At 50.2% G+C, this 12096-nt stretch overlaps 4 protein-coding genes across 4 annotated transcripts; 2 read left to right on the top strand and 2 right to left on the bottom strand.

Annotated features, from left to right (window-relative positions):
* Positions 1-35: 35 nt before the first annotated feature.
* On the top strand, positions 36-1662 carry hat-1 (Histone acetyltransferase type B catalytic subunit; the record flags this gene model as incomplete). Its single annotated transcript, XM_031145303.1, has 3 exons — positions 36-96; positions 198-461; positions 509-1662. The coding sequence occupies 3 exons, from the start codon at positions 36-38 to the stop codon at positions 1660-1662; spliced, it is 1479 nt and encodes a 492-aa protein (XP_031009501.1).
* A 230-nt stretch (positions 1663-1892) lies between these two features.
* P5CR_0 (Pyrroline-5-carboxylate reductase) lies at positions 1893-2960 on the bottom strand (the record flags this gene model as incomplete). The annotated part of the gene is made up of 2 exons (XM_031145302.1): positions 1893-2800; positions 2906-2960. 2 exons carry the CDS (start codon positions 2958-2960, stop codon positions 1893-1895), a joined length of 963 nt encoding a protein of 320 aa, XP_031009500.1.
* A 169-nt stretch (positions 2961-3129) lies between these two features.
* Positions 3130-4127, top strand: ctk3 (CTD kinase subunit gamma; the record flags this gene model as incomplete). The annotated part of the gene is made up of 2 exons (XM_031145301.1): positions 3130-3456; positions 3534-4127. Coding segments are annotated over 2 exons (921 nt in total), but the record flags the coding sequence as incomplete, so codon positions are not given.
* A 785-nt stretch (positions 4128-4912) lies between these two features.
* On the bottom strand, positions 4913-6814 carry LHYA1_G000308 (uncharacterized protein; the record flags this gene model as incomplete). Its single annotated transcript, XM_031145300.1, has 1 exon — positions 4913-6814. One exon carries the CDS (start codon positions 6812-6814, stop codon positions 4913-4915), a length of 1902 nt encoding a protein of 633 aa, XP_031009559.1.
* Between the last annotated feature and the right edge of the window lie 5282 nt (positions 6815-12096).

The raw sequence follows: 12096 nt of genomic DNA, 5'->3' as shown, positions 1-12096 counted from the left end.
TCCCGACAACGAGCAAACGCAGAGTAGCTATCATCATGGCAGACAAGATGGCTGAAGCTTTAGTTGAATGCAAGTCTACCCTCTCCGGCGCAAGTTGTACATCCCACAAGCACTGCGACAACCACCAAGATGCGTGGAATGCGCGCCCAGCCCATACACTGAAGTTTCCAACTATCAATGCTAATCCTACATCACAGGGTCTTCCAATGCCAATGACGCCATCAACATCTCCCTCGTAAACCCTCAAAAGACGCTCTCAACCTTCCACCCCAAATTCACATACCCAATCTTCGGCGATGAAGAGTCCATCTTTGGCTACCAGGGCCTCAAGATCAATCTTCGATACAACAGCAGTGATATGCGCCCGGTCTTGCAGGTTACATACAATAAGAAATATAAACCGGTTGGGGACGTGGAACCTACGGATGTGAAGGGTGCGCTGGAGGAGTTTCTGCCGAAGAGTAGGTTATGATGTTGTCATATTTGCTCAAGTTCTGACAGAATATAGCTGCGTTTGAAAAGATTTCCGTATTTGAGGCTGCGATCAAAGATCCCTCGTCTGCGGAATGGAGCCCACCGGGAGAATTATGGACGACGGTTTCAGGCAAAGGAGATGAGTGCTTTGAGGTATGGAAGGGTAGCCTTGCGGACGTGACTGTAAAGCAACTGGTCAAGCGGCTTCAAATACTAGTTCCTTTCTTCATTGAAGGCGGGACAATGATCGATCTGGATGATTCAGAGGCAAATCTGGATAGATGGACGGTATTCTTCCTTTACAAGAAGACTCTAGCTGGGACATATGAATTCGTTGGCTACTCGACAGTCTACCGATACTTTTTATACCAACCGCTTACCAAATCCGGAAAATCGCCAGTAAAGAAACAGCGTATCGAGCAAGAAGCCTACCTAGACTTCACGCTCCCTCTCCCAAAAACATCCTTCTCAGACCTACCATGCCGCTCACGGATATCTCAATTCATCATCCTGCCACCCTACCACGGCGGAGGAAACGGTTCTCGTTTCTACAATGCAATCTTCGACTACTATCTCCAAGACAAGAGCACGATCGAGATTACGGTCGAGGATCCGAACGAGGCATTTGACGATATGAGAGATCTGAACGATCTAGCTCGTCTTCGAACAATCCCCGAATTCACAGCGCTCCGTATAAACAAGTCAGCCATGCCCCGCCACACCGGCCCCGTACCACGCAACATCCTCGACCTGCCCCTCCTCGAGACGCTGCGCACGAAACTGAAAATCGCACCGAGACAATTCTTCCGCGTCGTCGAGATGCAACTCCTCTCACTCATACACCCAGCGGTCAAACAATCTCTGCTGGTCGAACATTCAACGAAGGATGTGCCGAATCTAAAGGAGAAGAAGCACGAGTATCATCTGTGGCAGCTGTGGGTTAAGAAGAGGCTGTATAAGCATAATAAGGATACCCTTATGCAGCTGGATCGCAGTGAGAGGATTGAGAAGCTGGAGCAGGCGTTGGGGGGCGTGGAGGCGGATTATGCCAGACTGTTGAGGGCTTTTGGTGATAGGGCGAAGGCGCCGACGGGGGAGAAGAGGGGCTTGGAGGGAGATGGAGGGGAGGAGGGGGAGAGCGGGGGGAAGTCGGAGGAGCCTAGTGCCAAGAAGGTTAAACTTGCTTAGAAAAGGGGTTTATAATTTATACCATGGGAATGCGACTGAGGGCTCAAGCTGGGGGTCATAAGGAGAATGGCGTTATCATATGTTTATGAACTAGATACGGCGTTACATACATCACGGCATGGCACGGATATGATTTGAATGAATAAACAAAGTTTACTTCTACAGACTGGCGTCTAATACCAGTACATGTCTAACTATCTATCTCTCACCTCTAACCCCTCTATGCTACTTTACTCTAACCTCCTCGTTCCATTAACCCCCTGAACACCCTTCCCCAACAACGCCGCCACCCCCGTCGCCTCCCTAACAGCCTTCGCCACCGTCCCCCTAACCATACCCTCCTCCAGCACCAGCAAGCCTCCAATCGTACACCCTCCAGGCGTCGTAACCTTATCCCTCAGTATCGCCGGATGCTCGCCATTAAGCACCAGCCCCGCCGCGCCCCTCATGGTCTGCGCCGCCATACGCTGGGCCTCTGCTCTCGGGATGCCCATCGCGACGGCGCCATCGATAGCAGCCTCCAGCACGAGCGCGAAGAAGGCAGGCCCGGATCCGCACAATGCGGTCGAGGCGTCCATGTTGGAAGCGGGCAGGTAGACGACGTCGCCGATGCGTTTGAAGATCCAGGTTACGAGGGCTTCTGTCTCGGTGGGTAGGGGCGGGGTGGAGGTTGCGATTACGGTCATGGATTCGCGGATCTGGGACGCCGTGTTGGGCATTGCGCGGATGACTGTCGGTGCTTCTTCACCCGGGGAGAGGGAGAGGGAGTCGAGGATTGCTTCTTTGGTCACGCCGGCGCAGATGCTGATGAGGAGTTTGTTCTGCAAAGCAGTGCGCATGCCTTCTGCGGCTAGGATGGAGGATACCATGTAGGGTTTGCAGGCGAGGAGGATGATGTCTGCTTCGGTGCAGGCGCGGACATTTTCATTTTGGACGATGGAGACGACGTTTAGGTGGGAGGAGAGGGCGGTTTGGATTTGGGATGCTCGGGTGGGGGTTCGGACGCAAGCGATGAAGCGGGAGGGGAGGCGGGAGGGTGTTTCTGTTGATGTGGAGGTGGAGGTGGATGTGTTTGTGGATGGGGATGAGGAGGAGAGGGAAGAGAGGATCCCGGAGAGGATTGCTATGCCCATTGTACCTGTGAATTGTTGTCAGCCTTGGTCTTGTTTGTTATGCCTGCTTGTTTGCAAACGGGTCAATTGAGTGGATTGAATTGATTGCATTGAATTTGCAAAAGACATACCGCAGCCCAAGACTGTCAAAGTCATCTCTGATCCTTTTTCACCGTTGCTTGCCATCTTTTCTTCAACACAGCCTTTTCTGTCTGCTTGACTTGAAAAGTTCTTGAAGCCTTTTGTAGTACATACAGAACAAGACAAGGATCTACTCAACTGCCCCTCCACACTGCATCCCAACCCAGTCAGGCGCAGCAGCACAGACCAACTCTTACTTCTCACTCACTCCACCATGTCTTTCTCTCACTCCACCAACCTCGACTACGATTTCACATCCCCTCCGCCCTCCTCCAAGCTCCGCGATCCCTTCGAGAGCCACAGCTACAACCATGACCCCGTCGTGAACAGCAGCAGCGTGCCTATCCCCGACCGTGGCCACGGTACCACCACCCAAAATCAAAAGAGAATGGATCCGTTCGAAGTGCGCATCCGCTTCACGCAGCTGCTGCAGCATCTCAATGCATCAGTCACCAGCGCGAATAAGGCGGCGCAGTATGCGTTGAAGTATCGGGATATGGATGAGGATTTGCATTCTTGTATTCTCGAACAGTTGGAGCGTGTAAGCAATTCTCCTCACTTACAAAAAAAACCTACATATAACATGGACAAAAAAGCTAATATTAATGCAAAACTCAGAACACAATGAACAACCGTGCAAACATAATGTACTTCATTGAACACCTCTGCGATGCATCAGCCCGCGAATCCCACACAGCCTACATCCGCATGATGGAGCGCGACATCCTCCGCGTCGTCGACGCCGTGGCGCCCGAAGACGGATCCGGGGCGGCCAACGTAAAAGTAGTGCGGCGCGTCCTTCAAGCCCTTCAACAAAAGTCCTTCCTACTACCCCAAACAATCATAGAAATCGAAGAATGTCTCAAGGAGCGCGACACCCTTCCCTCATCCTCCCCAGCCGATGTGGAGATGACAGCTACGAGTACAGGTGGGAGGAATGGCAGCGGCGCGTATGCGCATGGCAAGCTGGATAAGAAACAGGTGGAACAGCGCATCGAAGAAGATCGCGAGCGGCATAAGCGTTTGAGGGAGAATATCTGGGCGGTGCCGAGGAATGGGGATCTGGAGGTGGAGTGGCGGAAGTTGTGGGATGAGACGAGTGAGTTGGGGGAAGATGATTTTATTCTGTATGAGGAGGAGGCTGCGGAGCGGAGGGAGGCGGCGGGGGATTGGGCTGAGGAGTATAGTATGAAAGTTAAGGTTTCTGCGAATGAGTGAGTGAGCATTGCATTTACTGTGGCGTGGCGTTTGGGAAGGGGAATATTCGAGGATTTGAGGCGTCATGGATGGCATGGAATGGAGTATTTAAACCTGGAAATTGGCGAGCATATTAAGTAGATGTTGGCATTTGTTTCGATGCATTATATTATTCGACGAATGAAATTTGATAAGTGTCCGCTCTCTCTTCGCACATACTATAGCAAGTCGTAACAACAAACAAACTACCTAGGCAGGTAGCTTAAGTGCATCTACTCTCTTCTCTTTGACTCTTTCAGCGATACCTCTTCTTTTCACCTAAAGTATCTATCCCTCCCAGCCGTGGTTTATACGTATAGTATTTGGGAGATTTATTGGTGTGATTGAATTGTAGGATTGTATTGTATTGTATTGTAATGGTATATGGGGGTTTTGTTTTTATGGAGGTAGAGGGTAGGTAAGGTAGGGAGGGTAGTATGCGTAGGGAGTTGAAGAATTATTACAGTAGATGGCTTTGTGCGGAATGATTGGATTATATTATATTGAGATTGAGATTGAGGTAGAAGGTAGAGGTAGGTAGGTAGGTAGGTATAAAGCACCAAGTAAGTAAAAGGGGCCTTGAGAGCTGTATCCAAAAGGGGCGTATGAAATTCCTACTTGTGATTCATCCCATATGATATATTCGTAAATTCATAGCATAGGCTAGCGCCAATTTACCTACCCAACCTAACACCCAAAAGGAAATCCAACAATCAATTCCCGTCTCTTTCAAAACGTCTCGTTGAAGAAAGGACCCCCACTTAGAAACCCCCTTTATCCTGCACCTTCTTTAACATCCCCTTAACCCCCTTAATCAACCCCTCCATCTTCCCCGGATCCCCCATATACCCCGTCCCCGGCCTGCCCTGCCCATCCCTCCAAATCCCATCTTCAGCCGCCTCGCCAAAACGACTCGTATTCTGATTCCGTTCTATACCTTCTCTCCACTGCGCGCAGATGGCCGCGCTATCAAGCATGACGTTGATTTCCTGGCTATGGTACCAACTCTGCGTATCCTGATTGCCACTACCCTGAATCCCCACATGTTCATCAACAATCAGGAGCTTGATATGGCAAGAGCGCTGCTTGAAGGACTGATGAATGGGGTGGTCCTGGTCCTTGCCGACATAGTAGCAGGTTTTCAGGCGTTGGCGCTCAGCGGCGGAGATGGAGCGCACGAGGGTCTGCGCGGCCTGGTCGTTGGTGCCGCCTTGGCCGGGGATTATCTCGCCAGCGTCGTTGTAGCCGAAGCAGACGTAGTAGGTGACCTGGATACCACGCTTCAGGGCGGCTGCTAGGGCGGGGATCAGGGGCGCGGCGTTGAGGTCCGGGGTTTGGATGAAGATTGTGCGGGTGGCGTTGCGGATTAGGGAGAGCCAGGCTTCGTTCTGGGGGACGTAAACGTTTTTGCTGTTGGGGGGGCCGTAGGGGGGGCGGGATACTAGGGCCATGGGTACGGGGGCGGATGTCATGCTGGTGATGTAGGGGGTCATTTCTTGGCCGTCTGGGATGTCAGGGCCGGAGGGGGGAATGGGGTCTTTGCATGCGAGGTTGAGTTGGCGGTTTATGGCTTGCAGGTGAGTTTCGTGGGGTTTGGTGGAGTAGCAGGCTTGCATGCGGATTATTTCGCTGTTGATGGTGGTGTCGTAGTGAGGATCACCTGGCATGTGCTCTGGAAGGCGTTCTGCATGTACCCGTCCCTCGGCTGCTATTTCGCCTTGTCCTTGAGGGAGTGTTCGGTCGAGGTAGATGGGCTCTGTATTGGATGTGGGAAGACCACCATTAGTTGCTGGCGTGCTGTGGGAAGGAAGTGTAGGGACGAGATGGTTATTCCAGGTGATCAACGCCGTGTCGTAGATACTATCCACGATTGGCCCTTCCAAATGGGTCATCATCTCCACGTTATCATTGTCTTCCATGTTATTGCTCATAACGGCCGCTTGTTTGCGATCCACGACACAGAACTTGGCGTGAAGTGTTCCTAAAACCAGCCTATGGAGACTGACGACCTGGAAATCTAGATTGGGTATCTCTTCTGGCTTTGGCAACAGAATGGCCTTGCCTGAATATGCTTCCGGCTTCACCGCTTGATGGGCGTCGAATGCATTCGAAGCCGATGCCTTGTCGTACATCATCTTCACCACCACCCTCTCCCCCCTCTCCCCAGCTCTTCTCGACAGCTCTACCAGAGCATCTCTGACCAGTCTTTGTGCCACACTCGGGGACCACGAACATGTGATGAAGAAGACCTCTTTCTCAGCGCGGACAATCATGTTTGACACATGGCGGATGATGTCTGCCAACGGTGCAATGACAGTGAGTGGTACTGTTCCATGAGATCCAATTAATGGAGGGGAGACCACTCCAGACATGGGATCTGCATCTAAACAGTTCAGGGAATCGGCAAAAGCTTGTAGGAAGAGAGGACTGGGACGCGATGGACCCCAACGACCGCAATTGAAGGCCAGCTCCAGCTTCAGCGACTGAAGGGAAGACGGGGTAAAGCGATGTCCATATCCTTCTGGTTCATAGTGCACGTCTTTTTTGTAGTGCCCATAGAGCTGCTTGACAATGTCTCCAGGCGCTTCTGTGGGGGTTCTCGCAAGGACTGAGCTGACTGAATCGGTGGCTTGACAGAGCTCGAGAACATGTTGCGACACCATCGTAATCGTCAAGTGAGAGATAGTGATGTTCGTGAATAGCAGAGAGATAGATGCCAAGACACGCCAAGATGCCAAGCTGCCAAGATGCAGGTCGGTCTACTTATGTGATGCAAGTCATGGTGATAGTACAGTATGCGGGGTGAACCCATGACGTAGCGTATTTTTACTTTCAAACTTGATTGTTCGGGACCCCTGAGTATTGAGATTTATTATTAGAACTACACGTGATTTAGCCTCATACTGCGAATAGTGGCATGTTCCTTTGCAGCCCCTTGAATATGATTTCGAGGTAAAACATATCTACATTTTAACAGGCAAACGATAATGTAAGACAAACCCTGCATTGAACCTTTTGTCAGCCTGATGTGAGAGACCCCGTCATATTGAAGACTTTATCCTTTCAAGAGCATTGAAAGGTAAGGACTGCGAACCATGAAACGAGGGGACATCATTCAGGAGCAACTCACGTATTAAGGAATACAGAAGTGAACAAAATTCATCTCACTCCCGATATGGCCAAGCCGACTCAGACTTGTTACATATAGGATGACTTCCCTGTAAAACCATGTATCGCTTCCGAGTCTCGACCGACCAATTATCTATTCCAGACAAAAGAACATAGATTTAAGAACACTGCGAACGGCGCGATTGTTGAAACATCTATTAGGCACGTGTTATGTAGATTACGTTAGACGCTAGTAAGGATACAACCTCTTCCTAATTCAACCAATAAATGTATCTCATTCTAACCGCGATTACTCCGTACCTTACTCATATAATGAATCTGTACTGATTCGGTAATTCGTAAGATGGTGATATACAGATCTGCAACTTGCTGTTGGGACTACTCGGTTAAGCGCTTCGCTTGTGGCTGAGCCTTCCTCAAGCGGGCGACGTTTCGATCCCATGTTGGAGAATAATCTGCATGGTCCAATCAAGGGGGAGATTGATTCTCCAACATGGGATCGAGACGTCGGCACTTTGAAGGATTAACTAACGTTATTTGTACGTGAAATTTTTAATATGACGCTGCGTTTGTTGGTTTTGCGGCGTAGGTAGGTAGACACTTTACTTTGTTGCCTCAAGCAATCATTAAACATCCTTCATTCAAGATGCTTCGTTTCTCTTAATTAATCAAGGCGTTGTCATTTCTCTATTTTACGTCGTTCATTATACACATACAATGCGAATCAATGTCTTCCATACCCTAAAAATATCCATCGCATTTTCTCTCCTCTCACTACCTCTAGCATCATCAACATGCACAAACTGGACCGCAGTCCCCGCCTCACAATGCCCCTCCTGTCTATCCACCTACACAATCCCAATCGACGTCCTCGAATGCCCGCAACCCAATAATGACACTAGCTGCACCATCCCCCTAAAAACCTACTCCGTGCAAGCATACCACCACATCGACATCCCAGCCACCACTTCCACGCCCGCACAACTCAACATCTCGCACTCCATCCCGGCCTCCGACGCCCTGAGCATCTACGCCCTCGCGCCCTCGACCGAGCGCGTCCAATACGACAGCCTGAACGCGACAGTCAACACGCTGAGCATACCCCGCGCGGACCGAAGAATGGAGCTCGGGACACGCAAGGAGCTCACGTTCGTACCGTTCATGAACAGCGTGTCGGGAACGCCGAGCGGGTGCGCGAATGCAAGTTTAGATGGCCGTCTGCTCATGGTGCTGGCGCCGGCTTATAAGGGCTTTCCGGGGGACGAGCTGGAGGGGAAATGGGTCGTGGTTACGAGTAATATCTCGGATGACGGGGCGAGTGGTACGGGCATGCAGAAGACTTCTGCTGGTAGGGGAGGGGGTGTGGGGTATGGTGCTTTGAGGGGGTTAGGAGTAGCGGCTGCGGTGTTCTCGTTCTTATGACATGGATTGTATTATTTTATGCTCCTTTAACCCGTGTGACTGGGTGAGTGACATGCCGTCTTTTGAAATTCTGTGAGCGGCGACAAAGGCATGTGAGATATTGTATGGTGATTAATCAAGAACAAAAACTAAATTTGAAGAATGCTAGATCAATTTTAAAAGGATGATCGCTTTTGTAGAAAGAAGTACATTTCCTCACTACAGCCGTGAAGAATAATAGCACGATGGACAAGAGAATAATAAGAAGAGATGTCTATATAAGTTTTAGTAAGCTTAATCAATTGCAACGCAAAACTGTAAATGACTTTCTCTAAATTCCTAGGAGTTAACTTAACTTGTTGAGATACGCGTATACGGGTTTAAAGGGGCTCGCTTAAAGTGACAACCCCTAGAACTCAGCTCGGTTCCAAAGCTAAACTTTTTGAATACCCCGCTATCCTGTTCCGGGACTTCCTCCAGCTGCCTTCTCTCTTTATATCTATCATCGCCTCTACGCATCACAATTCCACAACTAGTCCACCCCGATACTTCACAAGCATACGTATCTTGGAAGCTGGAGCTTATGGCTTTCTCGTGGATCATGTTCCAGACTGCCTGCTAATGAGTCTAGCCAGCCGAATCGGGCTTGTCACCCGCAAGCTACCCGCACGGGAAGTAGCGTGCGGGGGAGTGACTTGTATCAAACAAGTGGTATACATCAGCCAGCCTCTTTCAATATCGACTTTTCTAATCGAGATATGTAGCTGTGGACTAATGCATCGCATGGGGAATTGTTTCTAGTCGAGTAGGAACTCAAGTCATACGATTCGTCAAATAAATATGGCACTTCGGTCATGTGGGTTGTAGGCCAGAGCTGTTCCAGCTCCATGCGGTCTTTACCACCGTCCCAATGTGTCCATATACATCGAGGCTATCCAGAAAATGTGTTCTTCTGTGGTCTCAATTGCCAGAACTGGGCGTTCTCGACTCTTGCGGGGTATTACTTCAGCTCAATTGTCTCACACAACCTCATGCTTCAGCTGCCACACTCCCAATTGTCTAAGACCTCAAGCGGGAAGAGATCCAAGCCCACGAACGCCTTTCTATAAAGATCATGCCCCAACCAAAACTTGCTGGTTCATATCAGCGAACTACCCAAATCACTACTCCTGTCCATCACCACATCAGCAATATAAATCCCCTCATCGGCCTTTCTCAATAGTAGCATGTCTGAAGCTACTCAAGCTGCTCCTAGCCTTGTGGGCGCCCCTGGCTGGCTGTCCGACGATTACGACGGACGGGATCGACTATTCAAAGCAGAGCCTTCCACCACGGTCAGGAGCAAAGTAGACCTCCGCCAAGACTACCCCGAAGCTTTCAACATTGTCTACGATCAATTCAAAACGGGTTCCTGCGTAGCCAATGCCTCCGCAGCCGCGTATATTTTTCAGCGCCGGAGACAGGGACTGCAGAGTTTTGAAGAGTACAAGGACCCGGACTTTGAACCATCTCGTCTGTTCCTATACTACGCGTCACGTACTTCCAGGCAGAAGGTCAAAGGCGTGGAGCAGTATGTCCTCAGCGACACGGAAAACCCGGGCACGTATACCAGACTTGCGATGAAGACGTTGGAGAAGCTTGGCGTGTGCGCCGAGGCAACTTGGCCGTACGGTGACAAGACCAACCAACTGTGGGTGACGGAAGTTGATAAAGATCCGGGTCCCGCAGCATTCCAAGAGGCTGCTTCTCATACAATCCTCGAATATGCTCGGCTGGATGACAAGCACCCCCCTGACGCCGTAAAGACGATGGGGGACAAGAAGAAAGATGAGTTGGGGGACGCGACGCTCAACAATCTAAAGACCTGTCTCTCGGAAGGTCACCCTGTCGTGCTGGGTTTCAAGTTCTACCAGCCCAACGCTGACAGCTGGGACAAATCTGCAGCGGATGGGATGTTCAAGCTGAAGCCCTTCCCGGAGGATCTGAGACACAAGGGGCCACCTCTAGATGATAGCGAGGACCCGCCTGTGTATTTCGGCGCGCATGCTGTGCTGGCTATCGGCTATGACGATGAGAAGAAGTGTGTGTTAATTCAGAATTCTTGGGGGAGTACGTGGAGTAAGGATGGGCTTTTCTGGATGGGTTATGAGTGGATCACGGACTGGGAGGCAACGCATGATTTCTGGATGCTCAACTTTCTCAAGAGGAAGTAGAGATTTAAGGCGTTGGGTCGGGAAATGAGTACTTGATACGGCTTTTCCTGTACTCGACGTACTGACTTAAGTTGAAAAGTTGCATGTGATGAGGCAAGTCTTGCTATAGATTCGAAATCTGAGAAGTCTGTCTATGAAAAGGTTTCTTTACTTCAGACGCCGCTTAACGCTTTAAGGCCTTGGGACTTACTAGCGTGCTAGATGAGATACACAGGCTATTTCCCAGCTCTCCAACTGTCCCTCTTTCAGCCTACAGATCATATGAAGTACCGGTCCGGTATTGATTATCCAAATAACACTCCTTTCTTCCCTTCACTTCCCAAACCATACATACATTCCACGTCAGACCTTTCAATCCGCCTTATCACTTTTCCCTCTACTCTCACCATCCCCAAAACACCCAATCATAGCTCCGCAACCCAATACAACACCCCAGCACCCTCCCCTTCTCATCAGCATGCAGTTTGCCCGCTACATACGTGCCCGCGATAACTGGGCTCCGGAACGCCAGGAACACGCACTTCCTGACCCACTGCCATCGTCGTGATGGTGTATGGGACGAGCGAGTGTAGGTATGCGGTGCAGTCGACTGGGAGACCGTGCTCGGCCGCGCTGGAGGTGAGGAGGGATAGGTAGCGCGCGGAGGGTGCGCGTAGAAGGGGGTGTGAGGGGGAGGAGGTAATATTGTAGATGTGACTCCGAAGTGACAAGAGCCAGAAGTCAGAAAACGTCCGACGAATCACTTCTTGCTCTAATACTTTTTGGACCATTTTATCTAGGTATACCAGGATCCAATTTGTCCGATTTCCAAGTGTCCTTCTACACTTCATCTGACATGTTCATGGATTCTTACAAGGACAAATATCAATTCAGCTGTATGACTTTGTGTAATCTACTCTATGAAGGCTTGGATACACTACTTCTACCATCTTCATTCCTCCTCGTAATCATAATTTCTTCTCACTCACATCTTCCGTTGATATCAGCGAATCCGTAGAAATCACCGTCGCCGCCGTCTCACGTCGGCCCTGGATGGTTGTAGTACGTCTCGGTTGAATTATTGTATTCGTTCAGAGCCCTCTTCAGCGCTTTCGTCACATATATCATTCCTGCTGGATGTCAATACCACACGTGTAATAGCGTCTGGACGTCTCACCAACTGCAAATACGGCACCAAGGTCAATAACGACGCCATAGCCTGC

The sequence above is a fragment of the Lachnellula hyalina genome (assembly GCF_007821495.1).
Source record: "Lachnellula hyalina strain CBS 185.66 chromosome Unknown contig00004, whole genome shotgun sequence".
Taxonomy (NCBI): domain Eukaryota; kingdom Fungi; phylum Ascomycota; class Leotiomycetes; order Helotiales; family Lachnaceae; genus Lachnellula; species Lachnellula hyalina.
This window is presented reverse-complemented; position numbering and strand designations above follow the sequence as displayed.